The sequence below is a fragment of the Eumetopias jubatus genome, unplaced genomic scaffold (assembly GCF_037043125.1).
Source record: "Eumetopias jubatus isolate StellerSeaLion01/CBP00866 unplaced genomic scaffold, mEumJub1_p1.0 scaffold_9, whole genome shotgun sequence".
NCBI classification, from domain to species: domain Eukaryota; kingdom Metazoa; phylum Chordata; class Mammalia; order Carnivora; family Otariidae; genus Eumetopias; species Eumetopias jubatus.
Window position 1 is genome coordinate 21,156,513 of NW_028274815.1, and position 23,644 is coordinate 21,180,156.

General features: G+C 42.4%; 1 protein-coding gene and 2 pseudogenes across 1 annotated transcript in view; 2 read left to right on the forward strand and 1 right to left on the reverse strand.

Annotated features, from left to right (window-relative positions):
- Positions 1-22,326, reverse strand: part of ASXL2 (ASXL transcriptional regulator 2) — a 141,965-nt gene extending 119,639 nt beyond the window's left edge. Inside the window, exon 1 of the mRNA XM_028099391.2 lies at positions 22,121-22,326. Within this exon, the coding sequence (XP_027955192.2) occupies positions 22,121-22,177 (57 nt within the window). The 5' untranslated portion in view covers positions 22,178-22,326. The remainder of the gene's footprint in view (positions 1-22,120) is intronic.
- Positions 2,470-2,871, forward strand: LOC148163505 (ubiquitin-like FUBI-ribosomal protein eS30 fusion protein pseudogene; annotated as a pseudogene).
- On the forward strand, positions 5,144-9,450 carry LOC114206006 (NADH dehydrogenase [ubiquinone] 1 alpha subcomplex subunit 1 pseudogene; annotated as a pseudogene).
- Positions 22,327-23,644: the final 1,318 nt, after the last annotated feature.

Here is a 23,644-nt window from a genome sequence, read left to right on the forward strand (position 1 = left end):
TATTTACAGAAGACATAACACCAGTTCTACAAACTATCAATTCTCACTATTCACAACAGTTATGTTCTATTAAGTACCTGCAAACACTACATTAGCAAACACTGAATCGTTGCTCCTAAAATAAATACAGTTAGGTTCCTGAAAGACTCTGCTCACATTTCTGTCAACTAATCAATACAACTTTGATTTTATGTGCTTCTGTTTAAAGATATCTTATTTAATACATATTAATAATGCATTAACACTGAACTCATGGCCAACAGCACTGTAAAACTCATGCCTAAACAAAGCTTATCTAACGCAGGCAATTTTCTCCATAAGGAACATCTCTCTCTTTTTTTTTTTTTTAAAGATTTTATTTATTTATTCATGAAAGACAGAGAGAGAGAGAGGCAGAGGGAGAAGCAGGCTCCCAAGGAGCAGGGAGCCCGACGCGGGACTCGATCCCAGGACTCTGGGATCATGACCCGAGCCGAAGGCAGATGCCTAACCATCTGAGCCACCCAGGCGCCCTGTTTTTGTTTTTGTTTTTTAACAGCTTTCTTGAATTTAAGAATATTAGACAGCACTTCAGCACTATACTTGGGGGCCATTTTAAACAGTGAGAGCACCAACAAAAATGCAAAAGCCAAGGCACTAAATAGGCCACAAAAAGGACACATTTTCACTATGAGAGGTGAAATAAGGCAGAGCAGGGACCTCAGGTGGGCATACTCACATCAGGTGAGTCAAATTTTTTTGCCACACTGTACATGTCCATGAATGACCACAAAAATGTCATGAGTATTGATTTCAGTATTAGGAGTAAACCTTAGGGGGTGCCTGGGTGGCCCAGTCCGTTAAGCTTCTGACTTTTTACTGCAGCTCAGGTTATGATCTTAGGGTCATGAGATCAAGCCCTGTGTCAGGCTCCATGCTGGCTTAAGACTCTCTCTCCCTCCTCCTCTTTCTCCCTCCCTACCAGGCTCACTCACGCTCTCCCTAAAAATAAAAAGTAAGGGGCACCCGGGAGGCTCAGTCAAGAGTCTACCTTCAGCTCAGGTCATGATCCCAGGGTCCTGGGATGGAGCCCTAAATAAGGCTCCCTGCTCGGTGGGGAGCCTGCTTCTCCCTCTCCCTCTGCAGCTCCCCCCTGCTTTCAGTGTTCTCTCCCTCTCTCTCTCAAATAAATAAAAATAAAATCTTTTAAAAAATAATAAAAATTAAAGGGGCACCTGGGTGGCTCAGTCGTTAAGCGTCTGCCTTCAGATCGGGTCATGATCTCAGGGTCCTGGGATCAAGGCCCACATCAGGCTCCCTGCTCGGCAGGGAGTCTGCTTCTCCCTCCCCCGCTCCCCCTGCTTATGTTCCCTCTCTTGCTGTCTCTCTCAATGTCAAATAAATAAATAAAATATTTTTTAAAAATAAATAATAAAAATTAAAAATAAAGGGAGTAAATTTTAGCAAGTAGGTGGATTCACAAATACTGATCTAGGAATGATGATGATAGAATGTGATCTCCCTCAAGAAACAGAATAGGGGAGGAAGACTTCCCAACTGATTTTTATGAGGCCAGCATTATCCTGATATCAAAACCCAGACACAGACAATGGAAGAAAACTACAGATTAATATCCCTCATGAACAGAACTGTAAATATCCTCAATGAAATATTAGCAAATCCAGCTATATATAAAAAGCATAATACACCACAACCAGGTTAATTATTTTTTGCCCCAGGAATGCAAAGCCAATTCAAACTTTGAAAATCAATATCATCCACCATATTAATAGTCTAAAACTTAAAAGCAAAATGATCCTAGCAATTGAGTCAGAAAAAGCATCGGACAAAATTCAACATCCATTCGTAACAAAAACTCTTGGTAAACTAAAGATAAAAGGGGGCGCCTGGGTGGCTCAGTTGTTTAAGCGTCTCCCTTCAGCTCAGGTCATGATCTCAGGGTCCTGGGATCGAGTTCCACATCGGGCTCACTTCTCAGCTGGGAGCCTGCTTCTCCCTCTGCCTGTTTCTCCCCCTGCTTGTGTGTGCTCTCTCTCTGACAAATAAATAAATAAAAATCTTTAAAAAATAAATAAATAAAAATAAAGATAAAAGGGAGCTTCCTCAACCTGACAGTAAGTGTTTACAAAAAACCTATGGCTAGTACACTTAACTATCAAAGACGGAATGCTTTCCCCTATAATCAGAAAAAAAAATCTGCAAATCACATCCAGCAAAGGATTTGTACCCAGTATACACACAGAATTCTCAAATCCCATCAGCAGAACAATAAACAACCCAGTTAAACAGTGGGCAGAAGATTTTCACGGACACTTCACCAAAGACGATATACAGCTGGAAAATAAGCACGTAGAACGATGCTCAAGAGTGACGTGGCACACAGTAGGCGGTGAGGACACAGCACCCTTGACGCTTCCTCTTTCGTCACTCCATCTGTGCGGTAGCAGCTGCAGTAGCTGCAGTTCTGTCTCCGACATGCAGCTCTTTGCGCCCAGAAGCTCCACACCCTCAAGGTGACTGGGCAGGAGACAGTCTCCCAGATCAAGGCTCATGTAGCCTCACTGGAGGGCACTGCTCCACAAGATCAAGTAGCGTTCCTGGCAGGTATACCTCTAGAGGATGAGGCTACCCTGGGTCAGTGTGGAGTGGAGGTTCTGACCACCCTGGAAGTAGCCGGCTGCATGCTTGGAGGTAAACTCCCATGGTTCCCTGGCCCGTGCTGGGAAAGTAAGAGGGCAGACTCCCAAGGTGGCCAAACAAGAGAAAAAGAAGAAGATAGGCCGAGCCAAGTGGCAGATGCAATACAACCGACGCTTTGTCAATGTTGTGCCCATCTTTGGCAAGAAAAAGGGCCCCAATGCCAACTCTTAAGTCGTCCCTTGTAATCCTGGCTTTCCCCAATAAAAACACTTAGTTCAGTTAACAAAAAGGAAGAAAAAAAAAAGATGCTCAACAACATAAGCCATAGGGAATTTAAAATCACAATGATTTACCACTACACAGATATTAGAATGACTAAAATAGGGGCGCCAGGGTGGCTCAGTGGGTTAAGCGTCTGCCTTTGGCTCTCAGGATCCTGGGATCCTTTGTGACATCAGGCTCCCTGCTTGTGGTGGGGGGTGGTCTGGGTCTACTTCCCCCTCTCCCGCTGCCCCTCCCCCACTCATGTTCTCGCTCTCTCAAATAAATAAAATCTCTAAAAAACAAAACAAAATGGCCTAAAATAAAAAAATGCTGACAGTACCAAGCACTAGCAAGGATGAAGAGCAACTGCATTTCAAACAGACTGCTGATGGGAATGCAAAAGGATATAGCCACTCTGAAAGTTTCTCAATTTCTTACAAAGGTAGACGTACACTTACCAATCATGCAGCAATCCCACTTCTGGGTATTTACACTAGAAAAATGAAAACTTAACGTTCAAAGGAGAGTCTGCCCACAAATATTTATTGCAACTCCATTCTTATTTGTCAAAACAGAAACAACCAATACATTCCTCAACAGTGAATGGATAAACCATTATACATCAGCACAATGAAACACCACTCAGCAATAAAAATGAACTATTAATACACAAAACAACATCGATGAATCTCAAAGGCATTAAAGTGAATTAAAGAAACCCAGTCTCAAAAGGTCATAGGCTAAATGATACCATTTATATAACATTCTCAAAAGACAAAACTAGTGATGAACGGATCAGTGGTTGCCAAGGGTTAGGGACAAGTGGAGGGTAACTATAGCAGGATAGCAAGAAAAGAATTTCCTGGCTTTACCTGACTATAGTGGTGGTGGTTACATGTTTTAAATTCACACAACCGTGTAACAAAAAGGTCAATTTTTTACTGCATGGTAATTTTTAAAATAAACTTCTAAATCAAAATACTGGAGTGAGGTACCAGGGCTGTGTTTAAGTAGAAAATAAAAAGATAGTCCCTACAGCGTTAAAGTGGCCATTTTAAGTTTTCTAATTTTAATACTGTTGAGCATTTATGACATAACCACATAATGGAATATTCGTCAGCCATAAAAAAGGGTTATTATTAGCAACACCACAAAATGACACATAAAAGTATTTTTTAACATGAAAAAGCAGAATAGAAACTGAGAGACTAATTACAACCACACAGAAAAAAAATGTATCAAAGACTAGAAGGAAATAACAGAATAAGTGATTTTTTCCAAGTTAAGATTATTTCTATAATTTAAATAATTCATGAAACTTTTGCAAAATGAAAGAAACCTGTTACATATTACTATAACTAAGATATATTTATTTTAAATTTCAACATGGATGGACCTAAACGGCATTGCGCTAAGTGAAATAAGTCAAAGACAAATACCGTATGATTTCCCAACCAACAAAACAAAGAGAAACAAACCCAGAGATTAAACGACAAACTGATGGTTGCCAGCAGGAAGGGGAGTGGGGCTGGGCCAAACAGGTGAAGGGGATGAAGAGGTACAATCTTCTAGTTGTCAAGTAAGTAAGACAAAGGGATATAATGTAGGGCATAGAAGATGCAGTCAATGATACCGCAAAAACTTTGTATGAAGATGCAGTCAATGATACTGCAAAAACTTTGTATGATGACAAATTACATACATTTCATAATATATATAAATATTGAATCACTGTTGTACAACTGACACTAATACAATATTGTATGTTAATTATTTTTCAATAATAAATAAATCTCAATAGAGTGAAAAATAATACAGTAATCCTAACTCTGAACCAAAGTTCACAAACAGTAAAATGAAGTAAATGTATAAATGGTCAAACCTCATCTAGGTAATTAAGAAGACTGACAAAAATGTTTGATTAAATACATATTAAGAAAATATCTAAAAATGATACAAAGTATAATAAAGCCATTTACAAATTATAGTGTTTCAAGGCATACACAATTCAAATCACAAACATGTTCACACAACATCTAAGATTAGCTTTAAAGCATTAAAACTTAAATATCCTTCACAGACAACTTTCAAAACCCCTTGATTTAATCTACAAATTCCTGGTGGGAGGTCCACAGAGAGTTAAAACAAACATTTTCATTAAATCAGTGTCATTTGCTACATCAGCTAGAAAACAAACCTGGGAAATACATATGAAGCAAATCCAGTACTAAATGAAAAAATGGGAAATAATCGATATTTAACGGTGTTTTCACAGAGCAGCATGTATCCCAAAGCTACTGTGACTCCAGGGAACGGTATTCACATAGAACACAGTATGGAGCCATTCTTGGAGTTGTGCAACACACACACCTGATTGATTCTACCACCTGCCCAAACCTGAAGACCAGGGGTACAGAGGACAGTGGTATGGAAAGAACAGTCATTCAGGAATCCAGAAATAAGAAAAATCAACATGAGCTAGAATAACTGGGAAAGTTTTGCTTTCTTTTTCATGTCAAGCATGGTAACATTTTGTTGTGCTGAACAGCATTCCACAACCTCCTGTATGTGTGAAAACTTCAGAAGACTAGCAGAACTTCAATAAAGGCTTCTGCTGGAGAACTGTAAATGGGATAGGTGTGGGTAGAATAGATACAAAATGAGAAAAAAATCTGAATGATATGAAGAAAATGTATACCTCCTCCCTCCCTTTTAATTCAAGAGAGCCCCACTCTAACCCTCAAAACCCCTCTAACAATAAATCCTACAAATGACCCAAACTGCTCAAATACAGATATGATGTTATCTCCTGCATAAAAATTCTCTACTGCTCCTAGAATAAAGATAGTTGTCAGCCCAACTTCTACAACTCTCCACATTTTGGCCCCAATCTACCTTTTCTGGTCTTATCTTTCACTATACTTTACAATACTCACAGGTAAATTAGCCATGCATCAAACATTCCCTGCATTTTTTTAGTCTTCCCTCTTTTCGGCTCTTCCCTCTGCTTAAAATGCGCTTACCCATATTCACCTGATTATCCATCATCCCTTAACACCCAGGCCAACTATTCTAAGACCAACCCTGCCATGCTCCCCTCTCCACCAAACTTTAGTATTACTACTAGTTTGCTATTATATGGCCTCTACAACACAAATTTATTTTACGATTATTTTTTTTAAGATTTTATTTATTTAGTTATTAGAGAGTGAGAGAGAGAGAAACAGCATGAGAGGGGAGAGGGTCAGAGGGAGAAGCGGGCTCCCCACTGAGCTGGGAGGCTGATGTGGGACTCGATCCCAGGACTCTGGGATCATGACCTGAGCCGAAGGCAGTCGCTTAACCAACTGAGCCACCCAAGCGCCCCTTATTTTGTGATTATTTATAATAATGAAACTTACGTTAAGACAACACAAATTTGGGGCGCCTGGGTGGCTCAGTCGTTGGGCGTCTGCCTTCGGCTCGGGTCGTGGTCCCGGGGTTCTGGGATCGAGCCCCGCATCGAGCCCTGCATTGGGCTCCCTGCCCGGCGGGGGGCCTGCTTCTCCCTCTCCCGCTCCCCCTGCCTGTGTTCCCTCTCTCTCTGTCGAATGAATAAATAGAATCTTTAAAAAAAAAAAAAAGACAACACAAATTTTTTTTAAAGATTTTTTTATTTATTTGACAGAGAGAGACACAGCGAGAGAGGGAACACAAGCAGGGGGAGAGGGAGAAGCAGGCTTCCCGCGGAGCAGGGAGCCCAATGCAGGGCTCGATCCCAGGACCCTGGGATCATGATCTGAGCTGAAGGCAGACGCTTAACGACTGAGCCACCCAGGCGCCCCAATCGCCAAGCTCTTCTGATTGAGCCAGCCAGGCGATCCTATCTCTATTTCTATGTTGTCAGGATTTTTTTTTTTAAGATTTTATTTATTTATTTGTCAGAGAGAGACACGGCGAGAGAGGGAACACAAGCAGGGGGAGTGGGAGAGGGAGAAGCCGGCTCTCCGCTGAGCGGGGAGCCCGATGTGGGGCTCAATCCCAGGACCCTGGGACCATGACCTGAGCCGAAGGCAGACGCTTCACGACAAGCCAGTCAGGCACCCCTATTGTCAGGATTCTGAGCATGGATTAACTGAGCCTTCCACTTAGGGTCTCACTAGGCTGAAATCTGGGACTGTGAACTCATCTGAGGCTTTGGGTTCTTTTCCAAGCCTACTAACAAGCTTACTTGTTGGCAGGTTTCAAGTCTCTTTCTGTTTCCATGCTGGCTCTTGGACAGGAGTCACTCAGCTCCTGGAGGTTGCCTGCCACTCCTTGCCACATGGCCCTCTCCACAGGCAGTTCACAATGTCTAAGTAAAGAGTGGGATTTTGTGCAGAATCTCCTGAAGCAGGAGATGGATCTTTCAGTGAGTTCCCAAAGTTGTTCAGAGCTAGTTTAACTCTCTGTGTGATTCCACATTCACCCAGGGAAACAACTGGCCAATGGGGTCCCTGAGGTTAAAGGCTTTTCATTAGAATAGTCTCAAACCTGTGCTTACTTGCTAAGAAATAACTTCACAATATTTAGTTTTCCCATTCAAAAAACATAAAACAAAAAATATGTATTTATTAACTTTTCAGTAACATCAACACAGTACTTACTTATACTAGGCATTGTACAAGGAACTTTTCATACATTCTAACCTGATCACCTAACACCCCAAATGGTGGTTCTATTATTATCTCCATTTTAACATCAGGAAAATTGACAAAGCTTAGTTTAATCCCTACAACTCCAAATGTGGTCCTTAGACCAAAGCACCATCATGGCCTGGGAACTTGTTAGAAATGCAGACTCTCTGGGGGTGCCTAGATGGCTCAGTAGGTTGGGCATCTCTGGCTCAGGTCATGATCTCGGGATTGTGAGACTGGGCCCTGCGCTGGGCTCTGCACTGAGTGCAGTCTGCTTGTCCTCCCTCCCTCTGTTCCTCCCCCCACTTGCTCACTCTCTCTCTTAATTCTTTTTTTTTTAATTTTATTTATTTGAGAGAGAGAATGAAAAGAGAGAGAGCATGAGAGGGGGGAGGGTCAGAGGGAGAAGCAGACTCCCTGCTGAGCAGGGAGCCCGACGTGGGACTCGATCCTGGGACTCCAGGATCATGACCTGAGCCGAAGGCAGTCGCTTAACCGACTAAGCCACCCAGGTGCCCACTCTCTCTTAAATAAATAAATGCATAAATCTTAAAAAGAAATTTTAAGAAAGAAAGAAATGCAGAATCTCTGGCTACCCTGCAGACCTACTTAATAAAAATCTGCATTATATGGGGCACCTGGCTTTCTCAATCTGTCAAGCATGTGACCCAATCTTAGGGTTGTGAGTTCGAGCCCCACATTGGGTGTAGACTACTTAGAAATAAAATTTTCTTAAAAAATATACATTATAATAAGCTCCCAGATGATTCTTACATTAATATTTGAGCACTGGTTTAAATAACCTGTCCAAAGCGCCTGGGTGGCTCAGCTGGTTAAGCGACTGCCTTCAGCTCAGGTCATGATCCTAGAGTCCCGGGATCGAGTCCTGCATCAGGCTCCCAGCTTAGCGGGGAGCCTGCTTCTCCCTCTGACCCTCCCATGCTCTCTCTGTCTCATTCTTTCTCTCTCAAATAGATAAAATCTTTAAATAATTAATTAATTAATTAATTAACCTGTCCAGGGGCACCTGGGTGGCTCAGTCGGTTAAGCGTCTGCCTTCAGCTCAGGTCATGATCCCAGGGACTTGGGATCCAGCCTCGTGCTGGGCTCCCTGCTTGGCAGAGAGCCTGCTTCTCCCTCTCCCTCTGCCTGCTGCTCCCCCTGCTTGTGCTCTCTCTAATAAATAAATGAAATCTTTTAAAATAATAATACAAATACAAATAACCTATCCAGGGGCGACTGTGTGGCTTAGTCCAACTCTTGATTTCAGCTCAGGTCACGACCTCAGGGTCATGAGATTGAGCCTGGAATCAGGCTCCATGCTCAGCACAGAATCTGCTTAAGACTCTCTCTGCCCAGGGGCGCCTGGGTAGCTCAGTTGGTTGGGCGACTGCCTTCGGCTCAGGTCATGATCCTGGAGTCCCAGGATCGAGTCCCGCATCAGGCTCCCTGCTCAGCAGGGAGTCTGCTTCTCCCTCTGACCCTCTTCCCTCTCGTGCTCTCTAGCTCTCATTCTCTCTCTCTCAAATAAATAAAATCTTAAAAAAAAGACTCTCTCTCCCTCTCCCTCTGTCCCTCTGTCCCTCTCTGCCAAAATAAAATAAATAAATCTTTAAAAAAATAGTCCTATATTTTTTTGGCCCTGGCAACCGAGCTGCGACGTGGTTTGAGATTCTGCCGGGATTGGCGTCATGGCCGTGTGCTTGGTCATCCCCGGCATAGCCACAGCGCACATCCACAGGTCCAGTAACGGGGGCAAGGAAAAAAGGGTTGCCTATCATCCATATCAGTGAAGTTTGATGCAAAGAGAGGGTCTCTGGAGTTAATCGTTACTATGTGTCAAAGGGTTTGGAGAATATCGATTAAGGAAGCATTTTCCTGATTGATGAAAAATAACCCAGTCATACTCATCTACCCCTTCTAGAAGGTTATGCAGTGTATTAATGTAGTGCATAATAAAAACAAAAAAGTAAAATAAAAAATAGTTCTATTTTACCTATTATGTCTTTATTGAGTGATTGAAAACTGTTCAGTGATCTGAAAACTGTTTTTCTTATTACCTTTATCTTGTAATCCCTCTCTTTTTTACATTACACACATAATACAGAAGAGAAAACCTTTCCTAATACATTAATATATTTCATGGGTAAAATCCATTTAAATATAAAAAATTTGTCTGGGGGCGTCTGGGTGGCTCAGTCGGTTAAGGATCCAACTCTTGATTTGGGCTCAGGTCATGATCTCAGGGTCCTGGGATCAAGCCCCGCATCAGGCTCCCCACTCAGTGGGAAGTCTGCTTGAGATTTTCTCTCTCACTCTCCCTCTGCCCCTTCCCCCTCTCCATCTCTATCTCCAAAATAAGTAAATAAATCTTTAAAAAAAAAATTTGTCTGAACCACTCAAATGATACAAGAAACTAATCTCTATAAATCAACAGGAACACATTAAAATTTTTTCGTTACTATTTAGAAATAAGTCACTAACACCATTAAGCACTTTATCTGAAACTGAGTATAGCTAAACCAGCTACTAAATAATTCAGACATCAGTGGGTTAAAGATTAAAGATGATTTGAGACATCCCAAGCTGTGAATTCCAATGACAGTTCATTCTAAAAGGAAGTATCAGGTTTTAAATGTCAGTAGCCAAAGAATTTTCAAATGAAAAGTCTTCACATTATTTTTACCAAAAGATGGATCAAATTACTCAAAAGATACTATAAGATTTTATAAGTGTTACCTGATGCCTAGTACTAAGTACATGTGCATTTACTATTAACCAATTTTAGCTTTGTTAATAAGCAAGGTCAGAAGTAAGAATTGTCACAAAAATTTCCCAATGTCAAGGGATGCCTGGGAGCTGAGTAGGTTAAGAGCCAGACTCTTGATTTTGGCTCAGGAGGTAATGTCAGGGTGATCTGAGGGTCATGGGACCAAGCCTCACATGGGGCTCCAGTTGCTTAAGATTCTCTCACCCTCTCCTTCCCCCCCCCAACACATGCATGTGCTCTCTAAAATAAATTTTAAAAAAAGTAAATTCCCCACGTCCAACCATAACTCAAAAGGGTCTTTGGATACCCTGGTGTGTCTTGGAATAATTTTCTTTCTCAAAACAAGAGTTACTTGACCAGTTTTCCTAGCAAACTCAACTGATTATAGTTGACTAACTTTATTCAAATTGTGCTCTCCTGAAAGTGAGAACAAGGTCTTTTTTATCTCCAATAAAAAACGGTGGGGAAAAAAAAATACTTAGCAGTCATGCAAAAAAGTGAGTTAAGCTCTGCAGACAGAAACATGTAAAAGTCTCCCTTTAGGGGCATCTGGATGGCTTAGCTGGTAGAGCATGTGACTCTTATTCCCAGGGTCTTCTGCCTACTTTAAAAAAAAGGGGGAGGGCGCCTGGGTGGCTCAGATGGTTAAGCGTCTGCCTTTGGCTCAGGTCATGATCCCAGGGTCCTGGGATCGAGCCCCACATCGGGGTCCCTGCTCAGCGGCGGGCCTGCTTCTCCCCCTCCCTCTGCTTCTCCCCCTGCTCATATTCTCTCTCCCTATCTCTGTGTCTCGAATGAATAAAAAAACCTTAAAAAAAAATCTCTCTCTTCCACCAGCACAGTCTTACTAAGATATTAACTGAATTCCTCTTATTTGTTCACAATAAAACATGTATTTTATTTAAGGAAGATATGCCTTTGAAGCTAATTTTTTTAATTTACACTCAATTTAGGGTGCCTGGATAGCTCAGTCAGTTGAACTCCTAACTCTTGATTTCGGCTCGGGTCATGGTCTCAGGATCCTGGGACATTCTCTCTCTCCCTTGCCCTCTGCCCCTCCCCCTGGCTCAGGGGCTCTCTTGTGCGCTCTCTCTCTCTGATAAATAAATCTTAAAAAAAAATTTATACTCATTTCATAATCTTTAAGTGGGGAAAACGACTCAAAACCTAGAAAAGCATAAAAGGTAAAGACTGATAAATCTGTCTACATTACAATTAAAAATGTATAGACAGGAAAAAAAAAAGCCTAAATCAGTCAAATCAAAAAACAAAAATAGAAACGAGATCTGCAACACTGACAAAAAACTATTTCCTTCAGAAAGAAAAACAAAAGGCAAAAGATATGAACAGACAAGTTTACTGAAAAACATCCAGATAGTCAATAAGTATAGGAAGTTACTTTATAATTGCACTGTCCAATAATGGTAGCCATTAAACAAATGAGGCTATTTAAACTTAAATTAAAATTAAAGAAAACTGAAAATTCAGCCTGGGTGACTCAGTCAGTTAAGTGTCTGCCTTCAGCTCTAGTCACGATCCCAGGGTCCTAGGATGGAGCCCCACATCATCACATCATCAGGCTCCCTGCTCAGCAAGGAGTCTGCTTCTCCCTCTCCCTCTCTCCCTCCCCCTACTCCAGCTCGCGCTCTCTCTTATGAGCTCTCTCTCAAATAAATAAATAAAATCTTCATTTAAAAAAAAGAATCCGAGGGCACCTGGGTGGCTCAGTCGTAAGCGTCTGCCTTCGGCTCAGGTCATGATCCCAGGGTCCTGGGATCGAGCCCTGCACGGGGCTCCTGCTCAGGGAAAGCGGGCTTCTCCCTCTCCCACTCCCCCTGCTTGTGTTCCCTCTCTCGCTGTCACTCTTTCTCTGTCAAATAAATAAGTAAAATCTTAAAATAAATAAATAGATAAATAAAAATTAAAAAAGAATCGGGAACACGTGCGTGACTCTGTCAGTTAACCCTCTGTCGTCAGCTCAGGTCATGATTCCAGGGTGCTGGGATGGAGTCCCGCATCAGACTCTGCTTACTGGGGAGCCTACTTCTCCCTCTCCCTATGACTGTCCCTTTGCCTACTTTGTGTGCGTGTTCTAATAAATAAAATTTTTTTAAAAAATTCAAAATTCAGGGGCGCCTGGGTGGCTCAGTTGGTTAAGCGACTGCCTTCGGCTCAGGTCATGATCCTGGAGTCCCGGGATCGAGTCCCGTATCGGGCTCCCTGCTCAGCAGGGAGTCTGCTTCTCCCTCTGACCCTCCCCCCTCTCATGCTCTCTATCTCATTCTCTCTCTCAAATAAATAAATAAAATCTTTAAAAAAAAAAAATTCAAAATTCAGGGGCACCTGGGTGGCTCAGTCGTTAAGCGTCTGCCTTCGGCTCAGGTCATGATCCCAGGGTCCTGGGATCGAGCCCCGCATCGGGCTCCCTGCTCAGCGGGAGGCCTGCTTCTCCCTCTCCCACTCCCCCTGCTTGTGTTCCCTCTCTCGCTGTATCTCTCTCTGTATCTCTGTCAAATAAATAAAATCTTTTAAAAAAAAAAATTCAAAATTCAGTTCCTTACACGAACCACGTTGCAAGTGCTCAATGGCAACATATGACTAGCAGTTACTGTGTTGCACAGTACAGATATAGAACATTTCCACTAAGTTCTACTGAACAAAAGAAATGTGTATCAATCACATCAGTCAGAATGGCTAAAATTAAGTCAGGAAATGACAGATGTTGGCGAGGACGCAGAGAAAAGGGAACCCTCTTACACTGTTGGTGGGAATGCAAGCTGGTGCAGCCACTCTGGAAAAAGTATGGAGGTTCCTCGATAAGTTGAAAATTGAACTACCCTACAACCCAGCAATTGCACTACTGGGTATTTACCCCAAAGATACATATGTAGGGATCCAAAGGGGCACATGCACCTCAATGTTTATAGCAGCAATGTCCACAATAGCCAAACTATGGAAAGAGCCTAGATGTCCATCAACAGATGAATGGATAAAGAAGAGCACGTGGATGGAACTAGAGGGTATTATGCTAAGCGAAATAAGTCAATCAGAGAAAGACAATTATCATATGATCTCACTGATACGGAGAATTTGAGAAACAAGACAGAGGATCTTAGGGGAAGGGAGGGGAAAAATGAAACAAAACCAGAGAGGAAGACAAACCTTAAGAGACTCAATCTCAGGAAACAAACTGAGGGTTGCTGGAGTGGAGGGGGTTGGGAGGGATGAGGTGGTTGGGTGATGGACAGGTATGTGCTATGGTGAGCGCTGTGAACTGTGTAAGACCGATGAATCACAGACCTGTACCCCTGAAACAAATAATATGTTTTATGTTAATAAAAAAATTTTTTTAATTAAAAAAAAAAGAAATGTAGGGCGCCTGGGTGGCTCAGTTGGTTGGGCGACTGCCTTCGGCTCAGGTCATGATCCTGGAGTCCCGGGATCGAGTCCCGCATCGGGCTCCCTGCTCAGCAGGAAGTCTGCTTCTCCCTCTGACCCTCTTCCTTCTCGTGCTCTCTATCTCTCATTCTCTCTCTCAAATAAATAAATAAAATCTTTAAAAAAAAAAAAAAAAGAAATGTATATCAAAGTGGCAAAGTGTAAAGATTGCTAAATTCCTTGGAAAAGAGAAAAGTAGGAAAAAAATAGTAACCTTCAAAATTTTGGAGGGGAATATAAATTGGCACAAACTCAAGTTTACAAACTCTGTAACTATCCCGCTCACACAAACGCATGTGCACACTCACACATACAATGTACATACATACATACATATTTGCCCACATGTAGATACTGAAGTATTTATTAAAGAAAAAAAACCTATAGGGGCTCAGTCGTTAAGCATCTGCCTTCGGCTCATGTCATAATCCCAGGGCCCTGGGATCATCCTGGGATCGAGCCCTGCATCGGGCTCCCTGCTCTCCAGGAAAACCGCTTCTCCCTCTCCCACTCCCCCTGGTTGTGTTCCCTCTCTCACTGTCTCTCTCTGTCAAATAAATAAATAAAATCTAAAAAAAAAAAAAAAAAAAACTTAAAAAAAAAACCAACCTATAAATGGCCTAAACTTCAAAAAATCAAGGACTGATTTTTTTTAAATGAGGGTACATCTAAAAACAGTGGAATATTAAGAAAAAATTAAAGAGAATGAGGCAGATACATAAATCATGACATTAAAAAGCATCCATGATAATGTGCCTGGGTGGCTCAGTAAGTTAAGCAAGTACCTGCCTTCAGCTCAGGTCATGATCCCAGGGTCCTGCGATCAAGCCCCATGTCAGGCTCTCTGTTCAGCAGGACGTGCTTCTCCCTCGCTCTCTGCTTGCCACTCCCCCTGCTTGTGCTCTCTCTCTCTCACAAATAAATAAAATCTTTAAAAAAAAAAAAGGCATCCATGATATTCCTAACTAAAAACAGTTGCAGAACTGTATATAAAATATAAATAAGTATACATGTTTATGTATATCTCCACATATAGGGTTAAAAGTCCAGAAAACTATATTTGAACTATAAACCATACTTAATTTCAGTATGGTAACTCTATTTTCAATATTTCAGTATGCAGACTTTCACTTAATCCCATTTTCATTACAGTGACTCATCAAAGATTAACTCTACACTGTTCTGTTCCATCTTTTTTTAAGAATGAGCCTATAGGGGCACCTGGGTGGCTCAGTCGTTAAGCATCTGCCTTTGGCTCAAATCATTATCTCAGTGGGATCTAGCCCCACATTGGACTCCTTGCTCAGCGGGAAGCTTACTTCTCCCTCTTCCACTCCCCCTACTTGTGTTCCCTCTCTCGCTGTGTCTCTATCAAATAAATAAAATCATTAAAAAAAAAAATGAGCCTATATAACTTCAATAGAAACTCAAATTTTTAATTCATATTTAAAGAGTTCTAAAATTTAGGATTTTTTTTAAATTTAGTATATCAGTAATCTTTTACAACAACATTAAAAACATGGTAAGTCAAACTGTACTAAAAATACTATAAAGGGGTACCTGGCTGGCTGTCAGTGGAGCATATGATTCTTGATCTCAGGGTTCTGAGTTCAAGACCCATGGTGGCTGTACAGATTACTTAAAAATAAAATCTTTAAAAATAAAAAATAAGACTACTACTACTAAATCGCACACTCCTATTAACTATGAGGATGGTCTCTGCAACATGGAAAGATAGACTACAGAACTAGAGGGGCATTCAGAGGTCTTTGGTAAAAAGGACAAAGAGAACAGGTTTTAACAAACCCTACTGATCAGTTCCCTGTAGTTTTATCTTCCACACAGTAGTCTCCTTCCAAACAGCTTTTGTAGTGAAAACATAATGCCCTTTCACCATAGCAAAATTGCATGGCCTTTTAAGAGAAGACAGAATCTGTAGAGGAGGAAATAGCAAGGAATTCTGCAAATGTGATGGCTATTTTCTCAGCTCCTGTCAGAATTCTAGGAGATGCAGTAGCAGCACCTTTCATAGAAATTTTTAATTTATGTGTTCAAAAAGATTTTGATTTTTCATTCGACTAGTTACGTTTGTGGGCTTTTAAAGCAGGCACATAGGGGCGCCTGGGTGGCTCAGTCGTTAAGCGTCTGCCTTCGGCTCAGGTCATGATCCCAGGGTCCTGGGATCGAGCCCCACATCGGGCTCCCTGCTCCGTGGGAAGCCTGCTTCTCCCTCTCCCACTCCCCCTGCTTATGTTCCCTCTCTCACTGTGTCTCTTTCTGTCAAATAAATCTTAAAAAATAAATAAACAAAATAAAGCAGGCACATAAAAACAGGAGAGAAGGGTGAACTGAAAATAACACAAACTCTAAGACACGAAACAGGGGAACTTTAATACTATGGCAAGAAGGAAGATCAGTCAAGTAAAGTGTTACATCAAATCACCTAGCACAAATAGACTTGCAAATAGCAACTTCATGAATGTATCAAACATCTTACAATTTTATGCCAATTATACCTCCATAAAGCTGAAATAATATAAATATGCAGTATTTTGTAATTATGGATCAGAGCAGTTTCTCAATTTTTAACCCATGGTCCCTACAATGCTTTCTCATCCTATTTTCCATATATTCTACAAATCAAGACTTTGCCCAGTTTTACCTTCTATAGTCTGTATTATAAAAACAATAGATTTACTATGTTTTCAAATATGCACGCTCTCTCCTGGAGATTCTAATACAACTACAAATACAATACAAATACAGACTAAAGAGGACTCTGGACTGATCAATATACATCCAAAGGGACATACCAGGCCTGGATTTTAAGTCTGTATTTGTATTTATAATTTATTTTCATTTTTAACTTTTTAAGGATTTTATTTATTTATTTGAGAGACAGAGCAAGCACAAGCCAGGGAGGAAGAGAAGCAGGCTCCCCGCAGAGCAGGGAGCTCAACAAGGGGCTCAACAAGGGGCTCAATCGGAGGACCCTGGGATCACGACCCCAGCCAAAGGCAGCTGTCCAACTGACCGAGCCAACCAGGTGCCACAGTAATTTTTTTTTTTAAGACTTTATTTGACACAGAGAGAGAGAGCAGGAGCGGGGGAGCGGCAGGCAGAGGGAGAGGGAGAAGCAGGCTCCCCACTGAGCAATGAGCCTGATGTGGAGCCCAGGACCGTGGGATCATAACCCAAGCCGAAGGCAGCCACTTAACAACTGAGCCACCCAGGCACCCCTGTATTTATAATTTTTAAGAAAAAAATTACTCACAATAAAGATTAAGGGTCCTGAAAATTTCTAAGACTTGTATTTTTTTCTAAAGCCTATTTTGTTTAGATTTTTTCCTAATCATCTTTCTATTCATTATATATTTTTATCATTATACTTTTTAGAGAGAGAGCACGCCCACGCAAGCCTGTGTGCACGCGTGGGGGGGGAGGGTGGAGACAGGGAATGGGAGAGAATCTTTTTTTTTTTTTTTAAGATTTTATTTATTCATTTGACACACAGAGAGATAGAGAACACTAGCAGGGGGAGCAGCAGAAGGGGAGGGAGAAACAGGCTCCCCGCGGAGCAGGGAGCCCGACGCGGGGCTCGATCCCAGTACTCTGGGATCATGACCTGAGCCGAAGGCAGACGCTTAACGGACTGAGCCACCCAGGCGTCCCTAGGGAGAGAGAGAATCTTAAGCAGGCTCCACGACTCAGTGGGAGCCTTTCGCAGGGCTTGATCTCACAGCCCTGAGATCACCTGAGTGAAATCAAGAGTCAGACTCTAACCAACTGAGCCACCCAGGCATCCCCATTATACTTTTAGTTACTTTCCATATTCTATACTTCCTACACAAAGTAATTAGCCTCTGATTATTCCTTTAACAGAAATTTTCTATCTTCCATCTTATTCCCCAAAGTTAAATGACTTTAGGTAAATGACAAAAATAAAAATCTATGTACATTCAAAATCATATTAACCAAGGGAAATCTATATAGATAGCATCCTCCTCCCCAAAAAAACCCACTTTTTTTTAAACTTTTTTTTTTTTTTTAAGATTTTATTTATTTATTTGACAGAGAGAGACAGAGCCAGAGAGGGAACACAAGCAGGGGGAGTGGGAGAGGGAGAAGCAGGCTTCCGGCTAAGCAGGGAGCCCGATGCAGGGCTCATCGCAGGACCCTGGGATCATGAACTGAGCCGAAGGCAGACGCTTAAGGATCGAGCCACCCAGGTGCCCCCCCACCTTTTTTTCAGTCTACAAACCACATGCTAAAGATCTACAAGACAGACTGCTGTGCTCCTCACCTCTAACATCCATACTTCACTTCTCATACCTGACCACCTTATTCCCAAGATATCCAAAGGCACCTCTACTGTACAATCTCTAAGGTCTGCTTCTCTGTCCATTCTACTTAAAATTACAACGAACTTGTCCTTTTAGGACAATGCTTCCCTAGTTGTGGTGCGTAACAAGGAAAACGTCAAAAGAGAAAACAGGATCAACAAAATTGTACTATTTCAAAAGCTCTGCTTTATAAAAACAGCTGAATTCCTCAGGGATGTCATTATATATTTAGATGATACAGGTTCTTTGTTTTTGTTTTGTTTAAAAAAGAGCATAACTTTGTGCATAGTTCTAAAATCAGCGTAATAGTTCTTAAGATCTCTGGCACACTATATACTACAGATCTAATTCCAAATCATTTCATCACCATCACTGCCACCCTTAAAATTTAAAACATGTACAACTGTTAACTAAGTATTTGAGTAATGCTTTTTATAACTAGGGTATCTGTATAGGGCAAATATAAGATCAGTAAGGAGACGGTCCAGTGTAGTGAATGAGCATTCAAGTTCTGTGGAATCTCAACTCCATTATCCATCTCTCTGGTGTCCCTAGTTATTGGAACCAGTCTATATACTCCGTATTTAATCAGCCTTTTGGAATAATTTTACTATCTTACAGTAATTATGAATCGTATCTTGATTTTTCAGATTGTTCATAATAACCTTACATCAATCCATCGCTCTCACACATCCACACACATACCCTCCGTATCATACATGTATATATACATATATAATTAATTTTATTTATCTGTTGCTATACTATTGGTCAGAAATACAACCCCATTTTGGGGCGCCTGGGTGGCTCAGTCATTAAGCGTCTGCCTTCGCCTCAGGTCATATCTCAGGGTCCTGGGATCAAGCCCCAAATCCGGGCTCTCTGCTCACCAGGAAGCCTGCTTCTCCCTCTCCCACTCCCCCTGCTTGTGTTCCTGCTCTCGCTCTCTGTCAAATAAATAAATAAAATCTTAAAAAAAGAAAAAAGAAATACAACCCCATTTTAATAGTGCTCCCTAAAACAGGACAGCTCTACAATGCAGGTACACACAATGAAACAAGAAGCAGATATTGCTGTTTTTCGTAAATAATTTTATTCTTTCCTTGCTGAAACTCTGTTCCTAGAACATTTGACCTTAATGCCTATGAAATAAGTTTCTTAAGACATACTTCTCCTAGTCCTCTTGATCTTATAAATATATGCTACATTTCTTAATTTAGGTCAAAGTTACTTCCATTTGTCAAATCACTAATTTTCTGACCTTATTATTCTGAAATATTAAAAATTTACTTTTATCTATTCCAATTTTACTTCTAATGATAGTCCTTCCTGGGCGCCTGGGTGGCTCAGTTGGTTAAGAAACTGCCTTCGGCTCAGGTCAGGATCCTGGAGTCCCAGGATCGAGTCCCGCATGGGGCTGGATCCTGGAGTCCCAGTATCGAGTCCCGCATGGGGCTCCCTGCTCAGCAGGGAGTCTGCTTCGCCCTCTGACCCTCCCCCCTCTCATGTGCTCTCTCTCTCTCAAATAAATAAAATCTTTTTTTTAAAGATTTTATTTATTTCTTTGACAGAGAGAGACACAGCGAGAGGGGGAACACAAGCAGGGAGAGTGGGAGAGGGAGAAGCAGGCTTCCCGCGGAGCAGGGAGCCCAAAGCGGGGCTCGATCCCAGGACCCTGGGATCATGACCTGAGCCGAAGGCAGACGCTTAATGACTGAGCCACCCAGGTGCCCCTCAAATAAATAAAATCTTTAAAAAATAAATAAATAAATAAATAAACAGTCCTTCCTACAAATGGAAATCGTTTGAATACAGAGATTTAGTTTAATTCCTCACTTTATAGATGATAAACCAAGCCAAAGTGAGTAGAATGTTTTTTTTACATTTTGGCTACTAGGGGAAAAAAGTTTTAATATCACCACTCTCCTTCTAAAATTCATTTTTACTAAGACTGAGGCCTTACATTTGCCAGAACCAAATATAATACCAAGCCAGTAATATACTGATCCCTTTAAGAACTCACACAGTACTCTACTTAATAAACTAGCCTTTCCATCTTTTAGATACTATTTTTCACATAGCTAGCTAGGCATGAAATGCTTATTATGAATGAACAAGTATGTTAATTAAAGGAAAATCTAGGGGTGCCTGGGTGGCTCAGTTGGTTAAACATCTGCCTTCAGCCTGGGATTGAGCCACAAGTCAGACTCCCTGCTCAGCAGGGGGCCTGCTTCTCCCTCCCCCTTTGCCACTCCCCCTGCCTGTGCTCTCCAGCTCTGTCAAATAAACAAAATCTTTAAAAAAAAAAAAGGAAAATCTAAACAGCAGATGCAAATTTTTCCTACTTGTCACAATTTCCTAATGATTAGACTAGTTTATCCAAAGAGATAATTCAAAAGTACTCTTAAGATTCTAGAGACTTAATGAACATAATTAGGGTTGTGGTCTGCTTACCTATAATTAAAATTTGCCACCTTTTTAATAAAAAGAAAAAGTCTTGAGGTATTAATCAAGTAGAAGAAAGTGTAACAGCTTTCTGTGAAGCAGCAATTTCCTCCCCACCAAAAAAATTATTTCTAGAGTTTATCTTTCAGAAGGAAACTATCAGCACAGTCACAATTATGAAGAGAGACTGTTAAAACACTCAATAAATAAAATGTGCTTTTATTTATTCACTAACTTTTTCACATTTCCAACTAAAACAGAAATACAAGCTTAAGACTCATCAATCCCCTATCACATCAAATTTACAAAACAAATGGACAAGGTTTACAAAAATGCATAAGATTGAATAAACAGCAGGATCCAAATGTGGGGAAATAAATTAAAAAGACTGGATGATAACAAAACATTCAACAGATATAGCTGAGGGGTGAAATACGTGATTTCTCATTTTCTTCTTTATACGCTCCTATAATCTTCCAAATTCTCCCACAGTTTACATTTATTACTTTCATAATCAGAAAAAAACCTCATTTAAAAAATAAACCGTATATCATATAAAAAAGGTTCATTTAGAAGGGGTCTCCATATTATACAAGTATTACTGACATGGTTCACGATTAAAGATAATGTCTCCACACTTTCTCACTTTCCAGCACCAAGATGCCGTTTTATGTCCTATTACTTTTTTTGCTGCGTCTCCTAATGTTTCATTTCTACATACATACACGCTTTTCATTTTTTCATACAACACAATAAGTCTCACTGATTACTTAAATCCTACCTCTAAGCCTCGTTATTGAAAAAGGAAAAAAAAAAAAAGATAGTTTTACCTACTAATTACAACTTCGTGTACCCACCATCACTTTAGCTACGGAAAAGTCAAGGCCGGGTAAACTACACGTCCCACCATGCATTGCTGCCTTGTTCAGAGTAGGTCTCTACGGAAACAGAAAAAAAAAATTCTACAAGTCCCACCTGTTACTTCGTTTCTAAACACCTCTTGCACTTTCAGCTTTCAACAGCAAACAAAAACATGAGCCTCGTGACCTCACGTTGGATCTGGGAGCCCAGACGAGCGGGGGACCCGGGGTCAGGCGGCATGTCCGCTATAGCGGGTAAATTCTACCAAGATCCAGCGCTCCTCTCTTCTTTCCGGGGCTGGGTGCACGCACAAGCCTTCTCCTATCTGCATCCAATGGGGGCTCTTCAGCCGCACAAGGGAGAAGAACCGGTTACTGTGCAAGCACAACAGACTTCCCCATGCCGGGGCGGGAGCTACCACAGAGTGGAGGTGAGAGCGACGTGACCCCGAAAGGCAGCTTCAAAACACCAAGGGGACTCGTCGCAGACGCAGGGAGAAGCCACAGCCCCGCGGCGACCCTCTTCCGCTGGGCGCCTCCATTTCCACAGGGATCACAACCCCGACACTAACCGCCGCCCTCTCCGCGCGGTTTTGTGCCCCCTTCAGCCGGGTCGCTGAGCCAATGACCTCCCTTCCCCTGCGACCGGCAGGCGGCGAGGGAACAAAATTCTCCCGGGCTTCCCCTTCGCTCCCTCCCCCTTACCGTCTTGGCGGCCTCCGCCCAGGTCCTGCCCTTCTTCCTACGGCCCTTTTCCCTCATGTCGGGTCTTGAACTGACTGGGAGGCTCCCGTGTCCGGGCTCCGGCCGCCCTCCCTGCCTGCTCTGCCCTGCGATGCTTTTCCCGCGGTGCCGGGAAAGGTGGGAGAAAGGGGAAGTCAGGCCGGTGGAGCACCCAAGCAGAGGAAGCGACGGGGGTGGTGCGCGGGGGGGGCGGGGGTCTATGGGGCGGCCGGTCCTCCTGCTGCCGTTGCCACTGCTACCGCCGCTGCCATATTGGGTCCTTACTGTACAGGCAGCCGCTAAGGTCACGTGACCGCTCCCGCGCGACCGTCACTACTGTACGCAACCGGCCGCGCGAGCGTGCGCGCGCGCGCCCCCGCCTCCAGCGAGGGCCTGCAGGGCGAACGAGCCGGCGGTCAGCTGCGTCTCCTCCCTCCCCCGCCCTTCCGCTCTCCGCCTGTCCTTTGGAGCATGCGCGGGAGGGAGGTCCGACGCTGAAGTGCGTCGGCCGTCCTGTGCTCACGCCTACAGCGAAAATCAGCTTGCGGAAGCGGAACTTAATCCATCCCGGAAGGTTTATTGAGTGGATTCTGACCGCGTGCTGGGCGCAGCGGTGGTCTTAGAGCCTTGGAAGAGCCAGACTTTTCCCTCAAGGGGCGACTCTCCCGGCTGTCACTTTCTTTTTTTTAAAAGATGTTTTATTTATTTTTTAACAGAGTGAGGGAACACGAGCAGGAAGAGTGGGAGAGGGAGAAGCAGGCTTCCCGCCGAGCAGGAAGCCCGATGTGGGACTCGATCCCAGAACGCTGGGATCATGACCCGAGCCGAAGGCAGACGCTTAACGACTGAGCCACCCAGGCACCCGAACTGTCACTCTCAACAAGCCTCGTACTTGGGTTTTTTCGTTTGTCCATGTTCATTTTTACAAAGGTTGTCTTTTTGACGATTTGCAACAGTTCTCGTCTGCTTATTAACCGATTTCGATAGATGATAGATGAGTTTGAGTGACTTGCCAAGCTCACCTGTCTAGGATGTGGAGAAACCAAGAATCAAATCGCCAGCTCAGAGCCCTTTTTCCATCTCCCACAATGCCTCTCAAACTTAGATGATCCCCCCCCCCCCTTTTTAAAGGCCACCAGTACTACATTCAGGCTTTTTCAAGTGAAGTCTCATCAAGGACCATGGTGTCTTTTATCTGGGTGACTTCAGTCACTGCACAGTGCCTGTAAATATCAGGCACCCAGTAAATATTTGCTGAACGATTCAGCTATGTGTGTGGTCAGAAATCATTATTTGTAGTGTCTATAAAAGCCTCCTGAAGAATCCAGAATGTGGCATATTCCATCGTGTTATCCATGTTTTTATAGTTCGCGAAGTAAAAAGAATATGTGTACTAACACTTCCTGTTCTCCAAAATATATCTGCTTCCAGAAGTTGCTTCTGGTCTAGTTTAGTAAACCTAGCCGTCTACTGTATTCTAAAATAGGACTGAGAGGCAATAGTTAG